We start from the raw sequence: 22,521 nt of genomic DNA, 5'->3' as shown, positions 1-22,521 counted from the left end.
TGGATTCTTGTCCGGAGCTTGATGTATGGGTACCCCCAACAAAATTGAAAAATTCGGCTGTATAATTTGGAATTAATGTGATTTGAAATAATGTGATATGATTGGCCTGTTAATGAAAATTATGGGTAAACACAGGGGTCCTTAAAGTACTCTTCTGGTTTTTCCTTGGTAAGCAGGGCTTGCTCACAGCACTAACTACCTCCATTAAATCAGTCCGTTTTCAGGCATAGTTGGGATTCTGACTGCTTCTGCAATTGGACACTTTTCCTTTGCAAACAGTTTTGCTATTCAGCAGAGGAAAAATGTCCATTTGCAGGTGTAGTTTGAATTCAAATCTCACCTACAAATAGCAAAAGCCAGGTTTGCTATCTGTATTTATCAACTAATTTGTGCTGACAGTATGCTGCTTTGAAGTGGCCCATGGAGCCATTCTTTCTGGTTCTTGGAAGGAAAAATATTTCCCATCCCTGGCATGAAATCGTGACACAGCTGAGGGGATCTCCTTTTACGTTCATCTCACCATTCTTTAGTTGGCCTGTGAAGATAAGGAGCTGTCCAAAGTACTGGAATGTGAAAATTACTTTTAACACAGACACACACCTATATAGCTATATGCATTCTTAGCTCTAATGGTCTCTGAAGTTAAGTATGACACCAGGATAACTAATTTTTAACTTCAGACACTGGTTGTTTTAAATGTAGTACTCTGTGCTCAGATTCAAAAAGTAATTTTAGAAAGTAGAGAGGGAGGGGGAGGCAGGAACTATGACTTGTATGGGAAGAGTTAGTAAAGTTGATGCTGTAGTTGAACCAGTGTTTTAGTTTGGTATAAGGCAGCTTCTTATGTCCCCAAAGGAGAAGAAAGTTGGCAGAAAACACTTCCTACTATGTGAATAGAAAGAGTAACTTAGGAGTCAGGCTGAAGTCTCTAGGAATTATTTATTTTAGATGACACATCAGAAGGACAAGCAGAATATAATTTATCACAGCAGTTTACAGAAAACAAAACAAAACAATGGAATCAATAAATTTAAATTATTAAACAACACCAGAACAGCAGACCCCCCCCCCCAAGAGAGTAAAAATTGTCAAAGATGATAGGTTCAGCTTAGCATATGGGTCAGGTTCATTATGGCTGTTTTGCTCTACTGCAGTGTTATTCTCAAGAGCATCACACACACACACACACCCCCGTTGACATGACTGGATTAGAGCATGTAGTGAACATACTCATAATTTTGCCATTGGAACTAAATAGATCAGTGACTATTTTGGTAGTTGACAAGGTTTACAATAAAAATAAAGTATTATTTATTCCTGTTTTTGATATTTTCTTATTTGGTATAATGAAGTTCATTTACAAACTTCGTATTAGCAAAATACTACTATGGTTTCAGTTTGTGTTTGAAAATCTATTACAAGATGTATGCATTGCTTATATAGATATCTCTGGTGTAAAGCAATTCTGTAGTATAAATCTCAAATATATTTTTGCCAGTATCACGATGTTGACATCCTTCTCACTACCCACCTTTATTTCAAGGAGCCAAGATGGTATACATGGTTCTCATCCTCATTTTAGCCTCACAACAACCCGGTTAAGTAGTATGTTAGGCTAAGAGATGGTGGCTGGCCAAATGTCACACAGTGAGTTTCATGGCTGTGTGGGGATTTGTGGGGCTGTGTGGGGATTTAAACCCTGGTATGACATGTCCTAGTCTGATGCTTGATAACACAGTGGTTCCCAACCGGGGACCCGGGGACCTGAGGAGTCCACATAATGCACCCAGGAGGTCCGTGGCACCATTCACATAACTAAATCTATCATAAGTGTCAGGGACGCAGCGGGAGCGCAGGGAGGGGAGGAGATGGAGAGCGAAGGGGAGCAATCCGAGGGCAGCGTAGGAGAAGATGACAGTAGCCTGAGAGATTCCATGAGCCTCTCCAGCGAATCGGAAGATTCACAGAAGGGGGCGCCGGTGGCCAGGGCAAGGGGGGCCACAAGGGGGACACCCCAGAAGCAAGGGGCCAGCGGGGACTCCCAGAGCAGCAGTTGGAAATCAGGACCAGCTTCCCCACCAGAGCGCAGTGGGGGGGAGGAGTCCCAGGTATCGGGACCAGCGTATTCACCACCAGCGAGAGGAGATGAGTCAGGATTGACCACGCCTCCATCGGAGAGCGGGGGAACGGTCAAGAGGAAGGTTGCCGGCTGGGCGCGCGCGCCAAGTTCAAATGTACAGGCGAGCAGCACAGCAGGTAGCCCGGATAGGGAACCAGGTCCTAAAGCCCGCCGGAAGGAGGGGGAAGATTCAGGGGGGTCAGCGTCAGAAGAGTCCAGAAAGGAGGAAACCCCAGTGGGCAGGAGGGCCCAGAGGAGGAAGGAGCTAAGGAAGAGGTGGAGCACGGCTAGAGTCTTAAACTGGTGTGGAAGGGGAGGAGACTCAGATGGAGCTTTGCCGGTCTAGGGTTTAAGACGTAGAGTTGCACGCTGCGGCTTTGAAATGGAAACCGAAGTTCAATAAAGACTTTTGTACATAACGACAGCCTGGCGTTGGTCCTCTGTGAGCTGGGACCTAGGGGCAGCTCTGACAATAAGAGATATTAAAATTTTCAAAATTGGAGGGTCCATGGTGTGGTGTTTGAAAAACAGGGGGTTTATATTACTTAGCTAATTGGGAACCACTGCTGTAACACACTACATCAGTACCGACTCGTCTGGTTTTTTCCCTGCTATGGAAGAAAAAACTGTAAAAACTATAGCAGTTTAATGATACACCGTTTGTTGAAATATGCTACAAAAGTATATATAAAAGTAGTGAGCTTAGATTTTATGTGGATAGCTTTCTGTTTCTGCAGAGGCATAGCTGAGATATCAAATGAAAGATTTCTCAAACACATAGACTTTCCTTCCAAAGAAGTGTAGAACTAGGGGTCAAATGGCTAAATCCGTTTCTGGAAAACTTCATAAGACACCACATTTCTAGCATCTACAGGAAAGTGTGAAGTAACAAAAAGCCAGCTTGTAAAAGTCAGATTGCCTACAGCTCCCACTTGTCAGTCTTTACCTGTAGGTGAATTTCAAAGAAAGCAGATCTGTTGTTTGTTTCACCTTCAGCTATAAGTGGGCATGGTGACATATTCAGTTCAAAGTGCTCACATTCTGAAGGTAAGTGACATTTAGTGGGAGAATGGAAGGAAATCATCTTTTCTCTTTTCCCTTTCATCCTTTAGTTCTTATTTGCCCTATTGTTCTCTCTAAACTATATTTGTTGTCCTGTATTTGAACAAGAGTTATGCTTGCAGCATTCAAAATTGCTCCATCAAGAACAGAAGTTTTACATGTGCTAGGAAAACACCAGGTAAAATAATCCTGAAATAAATTTTAGTAGCCTCTTTTAGGCATTTTTGTTGATGTAGGTTTTTGAATGGCTTCTAGGCATTTCCCATGAGGTTTCCAACTAATGTAACAATTCACTTAATACAAAAGCCTGCTCATTTCTGTAGTTTGGACCACCAGCTACACATGTAGAGAAACCAAGGATCCAAGGAAATTATTTAGGTGCACCCAGGCACTTTCTTGGGCACACAGAACTAGCTGTATGATTGTTTTGATCCCAGCTAGGTGTTTTCCAGCATGAGAACAATCAGCAGCAAGGTAGAGCCTTTAAGGAGTTTATCCTTCTAACACATGACACACAGCAGAAATCTCTGGTGTTTTATCCTAATGATGCCAGCCACCAAGAAATACCTGCTGCTTAATCACCCTCCGGGACGTAGAGGGCATGCCCTAAAACTCAAGAGAGAGCAGCAAGCACATGTAGATTAAAACTATTGCAGGTAAAGGTGCAATCGCTGCATCACACAGATGTACAGGCTCCAGGAAATGAAAAGCCAAGCTGTTCATAAATGCCTGGCACATATGTTATTTAATAATACTGTTACTCTTGTACAGCCAGTGGGTTTTCTGGCAGTACCAAATATATTGTTCTTAAAAATACAACACATAAATGATTTTTAAAAATGGACAACAATTGCTAAAGAGTTAGTTGATTATCTGGGGCCAAACTATGCATTGGTGTTAGTAAAAAAACATGGTGGAGCCAACCAGATGCACAGTTTGCATCTGGGCAGTCTGCACAACTTAACTCTGCTCATTTCGCCTTTATGCTGTCCACTATGTGAGGCTGCAGACACTACAGGGATTAGAGATATTGCAGCACTGGTGGTGAATAGATTCCTAGTGCACCATGAACAACTCTTTTACAGAAAATGCCTCTCATTCTAACCAATTACAATATCTATTTCCATTTAAGTCTTGGGATGCACACACAGGAGCAGTTTAAAGTGGATTCATTGCACCCCGTGGGTTCATGGGCTTTCCTTTTTTGTGTCATCTCCATTCAAGTAATAATAATAATATTATAATAATTTATTATTTATACCCTGACCATCTGGGCGGCTCCCAACAGATTAAAAACTTAATAAAACATCAAACATTAAAAACTTCCCTAAACAGAGCTGCCTATTTCCTTGACATCTGATGGGAGGGGGCGTTCCACAGGGCAGGCACCACCACCTAGAAGGCCCTCTAGTAGCCTACACTTTCCCACTTTGTTTTTCTTGATTGGTGGAGTGTGGATGCATTAAATCACACTGTGTTTTGTTTTGTTACATATATGGCAATGTTTTGATGGGTGCTGTCACCACAACTCCCAGTTCTGCTTGCTCAGTGCCTGAGCACAGCCTAGCTATTCTGTTTTCTTCCGCTCAAATGAAAGAACATAGTGTGTCCAGTGCCACTGGTTGTTGCTGGAGGCAATTTTTCACCATTGTTTTTAAATTTTTAAAAACAATTTCACATTCTTAAAACAGCTGTGCAGACCTGCTCTTGTCGAAAATGGCTGCATTAAAATAAAAATAGGATTAGTCCTCACAGCTAATAGTAGGCAGGAAAGGAAAAGGGGCAAGAAAAAGAAAAAACACTTTCTATAATCCCACTTGCAGTTGCTCTTCCCCACCGTGCCTAGGCCATGTATGGTTATTCTCCAACCAACACAATGACTTTTTACGTTGGGCGGGGGAAGAGTCAGGAGATCTGTTGTTCCTCTACCTCCCTCACCATTCTTTGTCCTCAGCAAGGCATTTCTCGATGAGCTGCTGGCTCTCTACCTGGTGTGGTCAGGCATGGTGTGTGTATGTTTCTCTCTGTGTGTAAATTTCATGTATTTCAGTTTTTGTTTTTGTTTTTAAATCGGCCCTTTTGTCTACTATGAAACATAACTGAAAATTTAACTGTGGTGATTGTTCATAATTGTGCTATTCCATGGGCCTTAAAAAAAGAAAGAAAAATGTTTGCATGCATAGGTAAACAAAATCCTGTTTGCATACCCACAACAGACTTCAGGTTTCCTGAACTTCCAGAGGTCATGGAAATAGTAATTGAGAGATGGGACTACATCACACAGTGTAAATGCATCTCATTAAGCACTGCCTGCTTGGATCTATGGATGGGAAATACTGAGATAGAAAGAGCTCATGTGTGAATAAAAGTGAACAAAAACACACGTGGAAAAACTGGATCTATGTAACCCATGCACATATTAACACCCTGTTGTGTACACAACCTTTTACTCTATGTCAGGGAACTGCCATCGGAAGAACAGGTGGTGGGAAGGCTCCAGGAGAATAGGAGAGACACTTCAGCAGAAGAGGGAACCAGTAGGGGGGGTGCAGGAGCTCCAAAGGAAAGGGAGTCGGAGGGGAGGCTCTGGGATACTTCCAGTGAGAACAGTGAGGAGGTATCAGAACCCCCTTTAAGGACCCCCACCCCTCGCCGGAAACTGTCACGCAGAGAATCCAGGAGACGCATGTCCGTCAAACAGCTTTTATGTTGGAAACGTTTCCGTAGACGCCCACTGTCAGATTCTACCAGCGACTGACGGAGCCATGCCAAAGGGCTCCGCTCAAGGCAGGGCTTCACTACACTGAGTGAGCTCTGAGGGATCAAGCTTTAACGCACAAGCAGCTCATTATCCCACCACAGCAATCTGACAGTCCCTGAAAGCAGCTTGTGCAAGGAGAGGCATCATGAGCAACCCAGCCGGAGCCGGAGATGGGGGAGCAGCTGCAGCCGGTCCAAGCCTGGAAGAAAGGTACAGGATGTTGGAGGTACAGTTAGCTCTGCAAACGGCGAGGCTTGAGGAGAGGAGGGCTCATGATGCAGAAAAGGGGAAAGCCGCCCAGCTCTCGAGGAAGGTGCCAGGACTGGTGCAGAAGTTTGGGGGTGATCCCAGGAATTATCAAGCCTTTAGGACAGAGATGCAATATGCCCTCATTCTGCAGTTTGATGATTTTCCTGATGAGGAATCGAGGGTTGCTTATGTGATTGGCCATCTCGAAGGCGGGGCAAAACATTGGGTGAGGCCACTAATGGCAGCCAATAATGAAGCCCTAAGGGACACAAGGAAGTTTCTTCGCGCCATGGATCTGATGTTTTCCAGCGAGATTGAGCAGGGAGTGGCGCGCAGACAGTTAATGGCGTGTAAACAAGGGAACCGATCTGTCCGTGAGTACTGGACTGAGTTCACCATGTTGATCCATAAATTAGGTTGGGATTTGTCAGTGGAACCGATACAAATGCTGTTCGAAGAAGGACTATCTTCGGCAGTGAAAGACGAACTTTCCCGGGTGCCCAGGGCGGAGTCTATGGACCATCTGACTAAATCAGCGCTGGCCATAGGATCACGCCAGGAGGCCAGAGCCTTGGAGAAGCGGGAAGGGAAAGGGGAGCGTTGGAGGGATTTCCGCATTCCAGAGATTCCAGAGCAGCCTTCTCTGCCAGCAGAGCCGATGGAAATCGGAACAGCGCGCGCGCGCGCAATTTCAAACCCCAGGGAAGGGCGGAAGAAGGAGGGAAAAGGCGCCAAGAAATGTTTTCTCTGCCAACAGCCAGGTCACTTTGCCAGAGTTTGTCCACAAAGAAAGGAATGGCAAGGGATGGCGGGAGCTGTTGGGGAGGAGGGAGAAGGAGCTAAGGAGCAAGTAAAAGCCAACGCCTGGCTGCCACCGACGGGGCACAGCAGCCAGGCCAAGGAACAGTGAATGTGCCCACGCCAGAACCCCCAAAACCAGCTCTTGTAATAGAGGTATTGCTGGAGCTGGCAAACGGACACCCACTAAAGGTGAAGGCGCTATTAGACTCAGGCAGCTCCTGCAACTTTATGAGTAAGGAGTTTGCAGCCGCACATCAGATACAAACCATCCCTTTAAAAAATCCCCTGCAGGTGACTACGATTGATGGGAGGGCGCTGTTGGGAGGAGAAGTAAACCAGCAGACTGTCCCCATGACAATGAGGGTGGCAAGACACACGGAACTGATAGCGTTTAATATAGCCACTTTGGGAGGAGCGCCCATCATTTTGGGGATGAGCTGGCTAGCGCTGCATGATCCGCTTGTGGGATGGCATCAGAGAGTGGTTTCCTTTGGGTCAGCACATTGTATGGGACACTGCACGGAAAAGGGGGGCCAAGTAGGTACCCAGGCCACGTTAGCAAAGATAGAAGCAACGGATCAAGGTAGGGTACCACGACAATATGCAGATTTTGCCAACGTCTTCAGCGAAAGGGAAGCAGATAAACTACCCCCGCACAGACCCTTTGACTGCCAAATCAACTTACTCCCAGGAGCACAATTGCCAGTGGGCAAGGTGTATGCAATGTCAGACAGGGAGATGCAGCAGTTAAGGGAGTTTATTGACAAAAACCTCAAGCGTGGGTTCATCAGAGAGTCACGAGCGGTGGGGGGTAGCCCAGTGTTCTTTGTGGACAAAAAAAATTCAGACAAACCAAGATTGATTGTAGACTTCCGGGCCCTAAATGCAGTGTCCGAACCCGTGACTTTCCCTATGCCCAGAATTGATGACATTCTGACCCGGGTGAGAAAAGGGAAGATTTTTACCAAGCTGGACCTGAGGGGGGCGTTTAACCTGATACGTATGAAAAAGGGAGATGAGTGGAAAACCACTATGTTCACCCCCTTGGGGGCCTTTGAGTACTGCGTTATGCCTTTCGGCCTCCAGGCGGGATCGGCAGTATTTCAATCATTCATGAATCACGTCCTAGGTCCTTTGCTTTACAAGAACTGCGCTGCGTTCTTAGATGATGTACTGGTGTACTCAGAGGATGAAGAGCAGCATGTGCGAGATGTGCGAGAGGTACTGAGCAAACTGCAAGAAAACCAGCTGTGGGTGAAACTGGAGAAGTGTCAGTTTCACACCAGGGAGGTGGAATTCCTAGGGTACAGGTTGTCAGACAAGGGGCTGGCCATGGATCCTAGCAAGGTGCAAGCGGTACTGGAATGGAGGCCACCGAAGACTAAGAAAGATGTGCAAAGGTTTTTGGGGTTCGGAAACTTCTATCGGAAGTTCATAAAGAACTTTGCCCACTTAACAGCCCCCATCACGGATTGTCTCAGCAGTAAGAAGAAATTTGTCTGGACGGAAGAAGCGCAGCGAGCATTCGAAAGTTTAAAGAGGGCGTTCGCTTCGGAAGAACAACTCTTACACGTGGATCTGCAGCAGCCGATGAGGGTGGAAACCGACACGTCTGACAGAGCGGTGGGCGCCGTACTCCTGCAGCCGGGACCGGATACGTCAGAATGGAGACCGTGTGCCTTCTTCTCGAGGAAATTGAACAAATCCGAGAGGAATTATACCGTGTACGACAGAGAATTACTCGCCATCCATGAAGCGTTCAAGAGATGGAGACACCTGTTGATTGGGGCGCAACACAAGGTTCAAGTGCGGACAGACCACAAAAATCTAGAATACTGGAGGACAGCCCGAGTATTGAACCAGAGACAAGTAAGATGGGCGCAAGAGTTCTCCAAGTTCCATTTTGAAATTCGCTACGTGCCAGGGGCAGAGAATGTCAGAGCGGACGCTCTCTCCAGAAAACCTGAGTACTTAGAGGGGGAAGGAGGGGCGGAAGAAAGACATATCATCTCGGAGGACCACTGGGTTTGTGGGGCGGCATTGGTGGGGCAAAGAGAACTGGTAGAGGGTATTGAGAACGATGAATATGCCCAAGAAAAAGTTAGGGAACTCAGGGAGACAGGTGAGAACACAGGGGGTTTTGAGGAAAAGAACGGAAAACTATATTACAAAGGGGCACTCTACATACCAGATGGGGAACTAAGAGGGCGGGTGCTCAAACAGTTGCATGACAGCCCCACGGCGGGGCACTTCGGACAGCACAAGACCATGTGGTTGGTTACCAGGGAGTTTTGGTGGCCCAAGGTGAGGGAAGACGTGCGGGAGTATGTCAGGGGATGCGACAGGTGCCAAAGAGCAAAGGGAGAGAGGTTGGCGCCAGCAGGGTTATTAGAACCCTTACCCACCCCAGAAGGGCCATGGGAGATGGTATCCATAGATTTTATGACCGATCTACCGAGATCCAAAGGGAAAACCGCGGTCATGGTGGTAGTAGATCTACTAACTAAGATGTGCCACTTCATAGCTTGTTCACATGCAGTCACAGCGGGAGAAACCGCAAGGTTGTTTGTGAAGCATATTTTCAGGTTGCATGGCGCCCCCTTGAGGGTTTTGAGCGACAGAGGGAAACAATTTACTTCCAGGTTCTGGAGGAAACTAATGAGCTTGTTGCATGTGGAGGTAAGTTTTTCCACCGCCAGGCACCCAGAAACAAATGGGCAAGCAGAAAGGGCAAACGGGGTTTTGCAACAATATCTGAGGTGTTATGTAAAGGACAGAGAAACTGATTGGGTAGACAGGTTACCTCTGGCAGAATTTGCCTACAACAACGCGGAGAACGTGTCCACAGGGATGAGTCCCTTTCTGGCCAATTATGGGTGTCATCCTCGGGCATTTCCAGGAGAAGGAGGGGAGAGGTGGAGTGTACCTGCAGCGGAAAATTTTGTTGAAGAGATGGAAGCGATCCACCGTCAGCTCCAACTCAACTTAGAGAAAGCCAAAGAAGAATATAAGAAGCAAGCAGACAGAAATAGGAGGGAAGGCGAAACCATAAGGGTGGGTAACCGGGTGTGGCTATCCACCCAAGGACTGCCGTTCAAGGGAGGGTGTAAGAAATTGAGACCCAAACGGTTGGGACCCTTTGAGGTCATACAGCAGGTCAACCCAGTAGCATTCAAACTCCGATTGCCCAGTCACATGAAATTGCACCCAGTATTTCACAGGTCATTACTGTCGCCGTACAGAGAGGGACGTGAGTGGGGGGAACATGAGAGGGAGGTCACCCGGACACCCGTCATAGAAGAGAGAGAACGCAACATGGATGTGGCAGGAATCATTGATTCCAGGTGAAAGGGAAATCAGGTGGAATACTTGGTAGAATGGGAGGGGGAAGAAGAGTCAGAAAACACATGGGTACCGGCAGAGGAAGTCAATGACGAGATTTTAATAGAAACGTTTCATCGGCGTTTCCCAAGAAAACCACAACCCGTGGCACTATTTAGGAGGGAACACTTCGGGACCACAGATGAGGAAGGGGAGTTTGAAGGGTTGAACAGATTCCGACGAAGGAGAGGAAGATGGGGAAAGAGACGGAAGGCCGTGGTTAGAAGTGTTTGAATCCTCGGAGGATGAGGAGAGTTCCTTCCAGGGATTTCCATCCTCGCCGCCAGTAAGAGAAGAGGCGGGAGGGGGTGAAGGGGGCCCTGGGGGGGAGGTGGATGTCAGGGAACTGCCATCGGAAGAACAGGTGGTGGGAAGGCTCCAGGAGAATAGGAGAGACACTTCAGCAGAAGAGGGAACCAGTAGGGGGGGTGCAGGAGCTCCAAAGGAAAGGGAGTCGGAGGGGAGGCTCTGGGATACTTCCAGTGAGAACAGTGAGGAGGTATCAGAACCCCCTTTAAGGACCCCCACCCCTCGCCGGAAACTGTCACGCAGAGAATCCAGGAGACGCATGTCCGTCAAACAGCTTTTATGTTGGAAACGTTTCCGTAGACGCCCACTGTCAGATTCTACCAGCGACTGACGGAGCCATGCCAAAGGGCTCCGCTCAAGGCAGGGCTTCACTACACTGAGTGAGCTCTGAGGGATCAAGCTTTAACGCACAAGCAGCTCATTATCCCACCACACTCTACTTGATATATTTTAATTCACATATATTTCAGTGAATTTCCCCCAAACAAAACATGATTTTGTTTTTTTCAGATAAATGGTAAAGTTCAATATTTTTCACAATTACTCTAAATGTTGTATGCCATGTCAAAGTATCAGATACTGGCATTATGTGTGTCTTGAATATTTTTATGACTTGCTTATTAAAAATTTGTTACACAAAAAAGTAAAAACGTGTTTATTTAAAATTGGTATGTTTCAGTGCTTTGTATATATTTTACCACTTGGTGTCACTGTTTTTCCAAAAATACCCCTTCCATAAGTTAAAACTAATACACATTTGGTTTTAAACAGATTTTTAAAAAGTAAGGGGACAACTTGCAATTTTAAAAACCAGGATATAATTTTTAAACAAAAGAATGTAATCGGTCTGTTAAGAATAATTGCTTACATGTTGATTCATGTAATTGTGTGTATAGCTCAAGAACTTCTTTAAATAAATAAAATGCTTGTTGTTGCTGAAATGTGACAGCTATAACTCATAGTAGTCTTAAATCTGATTGAAGAACTTAGATTGTGTTTAGGGTTCTGATGAGATGAAGATTTGATCTATTCATTATCTTTTATTAAAGTAGAAATATAGGTATGATCTAAGATTATGAACTGAATTGATTTCATACCTATGTCAAAGGCAGATCCATTAACTTGTAATGGTCTTAGGATAGTGTTTGGGTGGCAGAACCGTTTTAATAGTGTGTTGTCAGATTTCATCTATAAATATTATTATTATTATTATTATCTATTATTATTAACCTAAATGAGTAGCAAGTGTATTTGAAGTAATTTCAAATGTGTCGCCACAAGTTATACCGAAGTTTCTGTTCAATTCTCAGCAAGCTAATGAATTTTAGTTTATAGCCAAATCTTTTAAAGTTTGTTCAGATTTTCTTTTAGAACAAAGACTAATATGCCCAAAGATATTGAAAAAGAAGTATTTTGCTGGGGAAACCCCCCCCTAAATAAATGGGACTGTTTCATTTTTGCTTGCCATCATACCTAACCTTTTTTTTAAAGAAAGCATATAAACTTCACACTACTATATTCCTAAAAGTCTGGTCCTATGTAAACCTTTGTTTAAAAATCATATGGCTTTCTGCAATGACTGTCCACTTATCTTTATCTCTTTACATTATTTATCTCTCTTCCCTCTCTACTCAACTGCTAAAACTATTTTACAATATTTTATTTTTGTATGGATGGTTCTTCAGTGAATCTAGAGTAGTTTCTACAATGGACATTGGTTTTGTCAGCATAGTTTTTCCATCTAACCTTCACATAATTTTAACACTTTTGCGTAGGAGGCTGTACAGCTTAGGTGTAACTATTTCTCCCCATTATTATTTTTTTAAATACACAGGTCCTGATTGTTCTTTGAATGTTCCTTCAACGGAGTCATACTGGATTCTACCTAATGTGAAGCCATTTAGTCCATCTGTAAGCCGGGCTTCGCATAAAGCAGTTCTACATGGAAAGTTTATGTGGGTGATTGGGGGATATGCATTTAACTACAGCACATTCCAAATGATATTAAAGTAAGTAATTTCCTTGGCCTTTCATTACTGTTTTGTGTGAATTTATTGTTACTTAATAAATAGCATTTACCCTATACACCACCCACACCAGCGTAAATCATCCTAAACTTTAGGGTTGTCTTGTCCGAAGGATTCTAAACTTTGTAGCATTACTCCTGGACATTTTGCTGCTCAGGAAAATGAGGGAGTATGTTCTAGCATACATATTATGGTTTTCACACTGATAACTTTCAAATAGACTAGGAATCGAGATGAAGACATTGTCTGTTGAAAAGAAAACTGCTGTGAGAACATTTTCGCTACTTGTATTATCTGTTTTATACAAAGGAAATTAAGTTCCATTAACCCCAGCCTCTGGTTATTGTCCTCTTGAATTATAGTTCATTATTTCACCTTAGTAATATTCTTAGAGTTAAATGAAGTGAAATATAGCCGATCAAGTGGCTCATAGAATTCAAAATACCATCTTATGATTAGAATACATCTGTATTTTTAATATTTTAAAATTAGATTTCAACTATAACCCCAATAATAGCCCAACTATAACAATTAATTCCCAAATTATATAGTTATGATGACTAAACTGAAAATAATAATTTTGTTTCCAAAATTTATTTACTTAGAATTCCCTTGGTTGACACATTTATTTATTTATATATATGTATTTTTACCCTTTTTAGTTATAATTTGGAAAGCAGCATCTGGAATGTAGTACCGGTATCGAAAGGACCTCTTCAGAGATATGGACACACTATTGCTTTATATCAGGTTTGGCTCATCTAGGGTAATATTTAACTTTATAAATTTCTGAGCTTTTGAACACCTGTATTGAAGTTATTTCATAACCATGCTTTAAACTCCATTCTTTACGGACAATTAATCTTTTTGGTCTATGTGGTCTTGTCAGTTCATTCTTTGAATGTCCTATTCATTTTGGTAGTTTCCTACACACTTCAGAATTCTGAGTAAAGAATTGTTTTATCCTATTTTGCAGTAAATCACCATATTGTAAAAACCAGACGAAACCAAACCTTAGGTTATGAATTAAGCTTTTATGTCCCAAACTGTTGCTGCCTGCCTTCAGCTTGTGAGCTGAGCCCAAACCCAGTCTGCTGACCTTTAATTGAGAACATAAAACTGTATTTCAGACATCAGTTGGGGTAAGGGGATCATTCCCAACAGTGACTAGCCATGCATGTAAATACAGAACAAAAATTTGGTTTTGAAGCTCCACTTGGACTATGACTTCAAAGTTGTATGTTTTGCATTTGTGATTTACACTGGTTGAGCCGAAGAGCTAGTTTCTAACATTTCTGCTTTCTTCTTGGCTGTGTAGTAGTTAAGGTTGTAAAGTGGGCATCTATTTGGTAGGTACAGATCTGAACTTGGTCCTGTTTTTGAATATCAAACAAAAGCTTCCAGAAAATAGGAAGAATCATCACAAGGCTGTGGAAGGATAAATTAGATGATTATTTTTAAAGCACTTTTAAAATTATTGTTCCATCCTGCATATATTTAATTTCATTGCTGTAGTTTAGGTTGTAATGTTATGCAGGAATAACTGATCATCTTAAGTGACAGTTCGTTTAAAAACATTTTAGACTGTGATCCTAAAACTACTGTCACAGCAAAAACAACATTTATTTCAATAAAACTTGCCTGTATGGTGCTTTGAGACTCAGGGTATTAATTTCATTCCTTTGCTATTCATCAGTACAAGGTCTATTGAGCAGTGGAAGGAAGAGAAAATTATCTAATTGATAAGTTTGTCTCCCTGTATTAATTTGGTGTCTCTGTGCAGTTTCCACACAATGATTCTGAGAGTCGCTGACATTCTGCAAAACTCATCTCCCCATCCCCACCCCCACTCCCTGTCTTTCATTTTGTTTAAGGAAAGCAAGAGATGCAGAGGTAGGAATATTTATTAGATGGCTCCTGGTTTAATATCATTTTTGGAGTTTTAGGCCAGTCACTTCTCTCTCTCTCTCTCTCTCTCTCTCTCTCTCTCTCTCTCTCGGTGTGTGTGTGTGTGTGTGTGTGTGTGTGTGTGTGTGTATTCTGAAGTGCTTGTAATCCAGACATGATACTCATGTGGCAGTTGTGTCTATAATAAAAGGAAACTATTTAAATCTGTGCCTGATTATTGTGTCTATAACTGAAGTGGAAATGTTCTGCTCTGAGTTCTGCCCTTCACTCAAAGCAGGCAGCATACTTAAAAGCCAGGCACCTGATGGAAACGTAGGTGAGAAAAGAAGTGGTTAATGAAAAGGTGCCAGGATGGTCATGGAAAACTTTACAGGACAGAAGAAGTTGAATGGGCTTGGCTTCAGTGAGAGGCAGGAGTAGACTCAGGCCTGCTTAGAGTCAGAATTGCTAAACAATGTGACAAGAGTAATAGGAAGGCTGAGAAACAGGGTAGCTGAGAAAACAGCAGGTGGTGCAGGCACCATGAATTAAAAGAAGAGAGTGGCAAAGCAGAATATGGGCCTATGGCCAGTAGAGGCTATATACATGGATTATAGGAAGGAAGTGGTCAGGCAAGGAATGATGAAATACTGTAGGCAGTAAGTCAGGAAGCTCATAGGTTTGTACAGTCTTCATCACTGGAATCGCCTACATCTTTGATTTGCAGTGAAAGGCAAATTCTTCAAGGTAAAACCTTTTTTTTGGTTGCCCTAACAGATGATCTCCGTAGACAACTGGATCGAGGCGGGTCAGGACTGCTGATCCTTTTAAGATTTGTCAGCAGCCTTTGACATGGTCGATCATGATCTTCTGGACCACTGCCTCGCAGACGTGGGGATACAGGGCATAGCCCGTAACTGGTTGTGCTCTTTTATCTCTGGTCGGGGACAGAGGGTGGCACTAGGGAGGGAAATGTCATTGCGCCACTCCTTGATGTGTGGAGTGCCGCAGGGCGCAATTCTCTCCCCGATGCTTTTTAACATCTTTATGCGCCCCCTTGCCCAGATTATCCGGAGCTTTGGGCTGGGCTGTCACCAATATGCTGATGACACTCAGCTCTATCTGCTGATGGATGGCCACACCGACTCGACCCCGAACACACTGACCAGATGCTTGGAAGCTGTGGCTGGATGGTTTCGTGGGAGCCGATTGAAACTAAATCCTTCGAAGACAGAGATCCTATGGCTAGGTCGGGATGGCATGGGGATGAGGGACCAACTCCCTTCTCTTGCAGGGGCCCAATTAGTGCCATTGCCTTCCGTTAAGAGTTTGGGTGTAATCCTTGACGCCTCCCTTTCCATGGAGGCACAGGTTACAGCAACAGCCAAGGCGACATTTTTCCACCTTCGCCGCATCAAGCAGTTGGTCCCTTACCTTTCCCGCTCCGACTTGGCCACAGTGATCCATGCGACGGTCATCTCCAGGCTTGACTACTGTAATTCGCTCTATGCGGGGCTGCCCTTGAAGCTGTCCCAGAAACTCCAGCAGGTACAGAATGCTGCAGTGAGGCTCCTCACGGGGTCTTTGCCATGGGAGCATATTCACCCAGTGCTTTTCAAGCTGCACTGGCTCCCAGTGGAGTACAGGGTCAGATTTAAGGTGCTGCTTTTGACCTTTAAAGCCCTTCACGGCCTAGGACCTCGTACCTACGGGACCGCTTCTCCCGGTATGCCCCACGGAGAGCCTCAAGGTCCATAAATAGCAACACCTTAGTGGTCCCGGGCCCTAAGGAAGTTAGATTGGCTTCAACCAGAGCCAGGGCCTTTTCAACTCTGGCTCCGGCCTGGTGGAACGCTCTGCCTCATGAGACCAGGGCCCTGCAGGATCTGATTTCTTTCCGCAGGGCCTGTAAGACAGAGTTGTTCCGCCTGGCCTTTGGCTTGGAGCCAATTTGATTCCCTCCCCCCCCCCTCTCTCTTTTTCTTTCTTTTCCTTCTCCTCCTGCGATGAGGCTACATTTTAATATTTAATGTTCCATTATTTTAATGTTGTATTTTATTTTTGTTTTTAAGTTGTAATCATTCTTCTTGTTTTTATTATTGTTTGTAAGCCACTCTGAGCCCGGCCTTGGCTGGGGAGGGCGGGGTATAAATAAAAAATTATTATTATTATTATTATTATTATTATTATTATTATTACTGTAATCCAGCATTTAGACAAGGGAAACATAGCTGGTTAAATTATCATTTCTATTCATCTATTAGGAAGAGACAGATTTTTGATGGATCTGGCCCTGGGAATACATTCAGGGTTGGTAGCCATGAATGACTGTGTGGAGATAGAAAAGTTTAATTTCAGACACTGGCAGGAAGAGCCTAGGCTGAGTCACTTCATGCAGGTCTCTTCCTCGCTCTTTCAGATCCGTAGCTCATAAATGTGACATTGTTGTTCTGTAGTACAGTACCATTCTACAGTTTGCAGCTTTGGGAGGAGATGTAAAAGAGCAATTGATAATCACTTATGACCTCTCTTGGTAATTAAAGGAACAATTAAGTCATGCTGAGATTTGGATATATGAATAGCAGTAATTAAAAGTTAATAACAATTGCTGCAATGGCCCAAGGTGATGTGGTTAATTCATCACTGCCCATCAATAATGGGCAAGTTCACCTCGAAATTGGCTTGTCTTTTTTGAGTTTGCACAATGGGTTCTTGTAGCACTCAGAAACATGGAGTGTTTCCAAGCCTTTTTCTAGAGGTCGTAAGGATGAGAACTGTGAGGAAGTGAAGACTTGGATTTAGCCAATGTCACCTCCAATTAAAAAAAATGTAATTCAGTTACATTAAATGGAATTGAATTTTATAAGACAGTGACTCAAGCAAATTCAAAAGTGACCATTTGTATTACACAATGAAAATCGGGAGAGTCCCGTTTCTCAACTTTGTACCAATTCATCTGTTTGGGCTTGGTTAACTTTCAATTTGGGACGCAGGTGGCGCTGTGGGTTAAAGCCTCAGCGCCTAGGGCTTGCCGATTGAAAGGTCGGCGGTTCGAATCCCTGCGGCGGGGTGCGCTCCCGCTGCTCGGTCCCAGCGCCTGCCAACCTAGCAGTTCGAAAGCACCTCCGGGTGCAAGTAGATAAATAGGGACCGCTTACCAGCGGGAAGGTAAACGGCGTTTCCGTGTGCGGCTCTGGCTCGCCAGAGCAGCGATGTCACGCTGGCCACGTGACCCGGAAGTGTCTCCGGACAGCGCTGGCCCCTGGCCTCTTAAGTGAGATGGGCGCACAACCCCAGAGTCTGTCAAGACTGGCCCGTACGGGCAGGGGTACCTTTACCTTTACCTTTTAACTTTCAATTTAATTAGATACCTATGTCTGTGCTATGGAAAGTTTGGGACATTTTTGATTAAACACTGAACAAAATTAGGCCAACTTCAAACATTTAAAAGGCACTGCATTTTTTCTGGAGACTTACAAATAAAAATGGTTTTGGACTGATAAGTAGCTCACCTACATGCACAGTAACTCTCCCCTCCAATGGACTGTGTGAAAATCCCCTTCCCCCATGTCCATCCCCTCCCCAATCACCATTAACACAATCTCTATTACCCATTAACATAAACTTACTCTCTGGCTTTCTTATCCATCCTCTCAGTCTTTTTCCTTTCTACTTTCTCTTCCTGCTTGAGTGTATGCTCCCTGCACGAACTGTTTGTGGCAAAGCTTCACTGCCACAAGCACCACACAAGATTGGATCTCCTCCCCACAGTGCTTTTCTAGGCAAACTTTGATAGTTTTGCATTTACACACCAGCTGCAAACTTCTAGGGAAGAGGTGGGGTGGGAAATCTCCAGTTACAGGTTAGATACAGCCCACAGGGCCTCCTCATCCAAGCACACTGGCCTTTCTCCAGGTCCTTTCCCATCTCACCCACTGCTCAGTCTCTCCTGCCCACCTGCTGATTGACAAGAATCAAAGAGCAATGAAGATAGGAGAATGAATCAAGTCTTTCAGAGACAGTACAGCTGTATACATTTTGTTTCAAGCATAGTCATTAGCTTGCCATGTAGAAAGGCTTCTCAGTATATTGAGCAACTTCTCCCCCCCCCCCCCCAGTCAGATAATAATGTAACACTCACTCATCTTTCCTTAGTAAGCAGCTGGAGGAGGAGTGATATGCAGAGGCCAGATGAAGATCTGTGAGTGGAGGGATGTCCTATCTGCCATCCTTAGGATCCTTCAGGAAACTTGCCAAACCAAACTTGCTGTAGACTAGAGCTGGGGTGTGTAGCATAGCTAACTGTCGAATGAGACATAGTTTGCAGCAGCCTAAGGAAACTCCATCCACCTTGCTGCCTGCTCATATAAACAAGCCTACAGTGAGAGACTAGGATGCTGTCAGGAGTTTCTAGGAACCTGGTTGTGAGATATTGTGGGGAAATTATGAGTTTGTTTGGGCTCTGGGTGAACTGGGAGGCTGAGAGGGGGAGCTGTGTCAGAATAAGTAGGAATTGATCTTGGGCTATATTTGTTAGCAATTTGTATCAATGTAATATTCTTTTTTAAAATTTTATTGAATTTATATACAGCCATATACCCACAGGTCTCATATATGTAACAATGTACATTTTTAATAATTTGTTGTTTAAGTTATTTATTATTGTTTTAGTTTTTTGTACACCCCCTAGGGATACTTTCATGTTTTAAGCAGTACAGTGGTACCTCGGGTTAAGTACTTAATTCGTTCCGGAGGTCCGTTCTTAACCTGAAACTGTTCTTAACCTGAAGCACCACTTTAGCTAATGGGGCCTCCAGCTGCCGCCACGCCGCTGGAGCACGATTTCTGCTCTCATCCTGAAACAAAGTTCTTAACCCGAGGTACCATTTATGCGTTAGCGGAGTCTGTAACCTGAAGCGTCTGTAACCTGAAGCGTATGTAACCCGAGGTACCACTGTATGTTGTTGTTTAGTCGTTTAGTTGTGTCCGACTCTTCATGACCCCATGGATAAGAGCACGCTAGGCACTTCTGTCTTCCACTGCCTCCCACAGTTTTGTCAAACTCATGCTGGTAGCTTCGAGAACAATTGTCCAACCATCTCGTCCTCTGTCGTTCCCTTCTCCTTGTGCCCTCAATCTTTCCCAGCATCAGGGTCTTTTCCAGGGAGTCTTCTCTTCTCATGAGGTGGCCAAAGTATTGGAGCCTCACCTTTAAGCAGTATAGAATGGTCTAAATAAACAAACAGTATTGTCAAAGATGTAGGGCAAGTTGGGTTTTGATTAGGTGGCACTTGGGGTCCCTTCCAACTCTACAGTTCTATGAAGTTAAGTTAAAAGAGCAAGGTGTCCTCACATTCCTTTATATATTTTTTCAAACGTCTACTCAGAAATAGTTTCACTGAGTTCAGTGGAGTGTACTCCCAGGTAAGCAGGCATAGGATTGTAGCAGAGCTATATTCCTTTGTTTTGAAGACTGCTTTTCTACCTAAACTGTTATATCATAAGTGTACATTATTACATTATTATACCATTAGATAGTAAATACTTTTAATTTGGAAGAAGTGAGTTCAGTGTGACATATTCCCAAGTAAATGGCTATACGATTGTAACTTAAATGTGTGTTATATTGGAATGCAGTATAAATGAATTCTACATGTTTTTCTCTTAATGAGGAGATATGTAATCAAGTTCCCCTAGCAGCTGATGCAGGCAACACTGGTTGGGGACAATCTGCTTCTCAGATTCACCTACTGCTGCAAGCAAAACTCATTCCAACATTCAGTTGCTATTAACTGGGAGATTACTTAACCACAAGATTAATCTCAGCTTTGAAGCATTTTAACTTAGATAGATTTCGAGGGAATTGTTTAGGAACAATATTTCATAAAGGACGGAAGCATATGGGAATAGGGAATAGATTGTGGCATAGGTATTGTGAACTATTCCCAACAAACAACAAAATGTATGGGAAAAGACAATAGTTCAAAGGGCAAGAAGGTAACAGAGGAATGCCAATGTGGATAGAGATGAAGGCCTACCTCATGGTGGGGTTTGCAGCTGAAGCTTTATTCTGAGGCATCATGTTATTTTAGGGGGGCTGTTTTCTCACTGTGTATCTGTTGATGTACTGAGAGAGAATAGGGAGGGATAAGATGAGTGCAGTTTATTCTAAACTTGGAATAATAATAAAATGAATAATGAAACTAGAAACCAGTAGATACCCTGTGGTTCTGAAGGGTAAACACTGGACTATGTCCATTGCGTGTAAGAGCTGATTCACATGTATTATAAATTAAATTATTACATGTATTATAAGTCAAGTGTAATTTAGAAGCCAGTGTCATTTCCATAGCATAACATTATCACAATTTTAGTGTTTTGCTGGTTTTTGGTTTCTACTTTTTGACATTTGTATTAATTTCATTTTGTTTTCTCTCCCCCCCCCCTTCCAAACAGGATGACATTTACATGTATGGAGGCAAAATTGAAACAAATACTGGTAATGTCACTGATGAATTATGGATTTTCAACATACCCAGTCAGACGTGGAGTACCAGAATTCCAGCAGTACTTGTTCATGGCCAGCAATATGCAGTCGAGGGTCATTCTGCACACATAGTGGAGCTGGATAGCAGGGATGTTGTCATGGTCGTGATTTTTGGTTACTCTGTCATATATGGTTACACGAGCAGCGTGCAAGAGTACTATATCAGTAAGTTTTTTTCCTTTTCAGTGTGTTCATATTAATAGATCCAAGGCATTCTGATGCAAATAGGGGACAACAGAGAGAGAGAGATTTTAAAATTACATGAATCCTTATTGAGATATGCATGAGCTGACCCTTTATCAGAAGTATGTTTTATCTGATGTGCTGATAGAGATACAAATCTTTTTAAAAAAAACTGTGAAGAGGATGTAATTTTTTATTTGAAGTGAGGAAGATTCTCATACAGAGGTTTTGTGGATCACCAAGAAATGGGGAAAGATAGTGAAAGCTAGAAAAAGTTACATTTCTTGGGAAATGTCCAAAGAAGGAGCATTAGAAGGAAATAGCCCCGCTTGAACACTACCCTCCATTGTATCTGGCCAATGGGATCTAGTTTCTAATATCAGCTCACCTATCTTAAAAGTTCATTCCATTAAAGCAACCATTAATAACCCCAAATTTACACCTTCTCTCTGAGTCATGTGCCCAGCACATCTGACATTTACTTCTCCTGAAGCAAAACCTGCTCTCAAACATTAAAAGACCTTAAAATTGGATTTTGGCAGCTGACTAAAGGGTCAGGTGCTGTTATTGAAGTTTCCAGATCCATTGCAGAAAACATCAGGTTTGATAAGAGGGTAAGACTTGGTTCCTGCCTCACTTGTCTTCTGAAAACAATTTAGTTCAGTATTTACCATGTTTGATTTTAATGTTCTTGCATATTAGACTTTGGGGTTATTATCTGCACTACTTTAAAGAAATAAAAATTTATCTGTAATTTTTAACTGCAGTTTTACTAAAGTCCAGCAGGATGCACTCCTGCACCACCCTTTTCACTATTGAGTACCGTATAAAGAAAAATAATGTTCAACAGCTGAAAGTATCCTTTTGCACATTTTTTCTCCTACTTTGAATGTGTTAAAGGGCATTGTTTTGTAGTTGCAACATGAAAAAATAGCAATTAATTAATGATGTCACATTCACTAAACAGTAACTAGGATGTGAAGAAGTATACTTTTTAACGTTCAGATATATTAATCTTTTTTTTAAAAAAAACACTATACTCTTTAATGATCTTTAATTGCTGGTTGCATTCTTATATACTTTATAAGTGGTTCATTAAACTAAGTCAGGACTGTAGTAATATTTAAAAGTAACTATATAGTATTTCTAACATTCATAAACATTGTAGCATCTCAGGCATTTGACTATGGGTAGG

At 43.1% G+C, this 22,521-nt stretch overlaps 1 protein-coding gene across 3 annotated transcripts in view; it reads left to right on the top strand.

Moving 5' to 3' along the window:
• The window catches only part of ATRNL1 (attractin like 1), a 512,979-nt gene that overhangs the window by 60,582 nt on the left and 429,876 nt on the right, over nt 1-22,521 (top strand). For all 3 annotated transcript variants that reach the window (XM_079976622.1, XM_079976621.1, XM_079976623.1), the window contains exons 6-8: nt 12,517-12,691; nt 13,372-13,459; nt 21,053-21,308. In XM_079976622.1, the coding sequence (XP_079832748.1) occupies nt 12,517-12,691; nt 13,372-13,459; nt 21,053-21,308 (519 nt within the window). The remainder of the gene's footprint in view (nt 1-12,516; nt 12,692-13,371; nt 13,460-21,052; nt 21,309-22,521) is intronic.

Source organism: Podarcis cretensis, assembly GCF_951804945.1.
Source record: "Podarcis cretensis genome assembly, chromosome: 5".
Classification (NCBI taxonomy): Eukaryota; Metazoa; Chordata; class Lepidosauria; order Squamata; family Lacertidae; genus Podarcis; species Podarcis cretensis.
The sequence above is the reverse complement of the archived record's forward strand: the minus strand, read 5'-3'. Positions and strand labels throughout refer to the sequence as shown.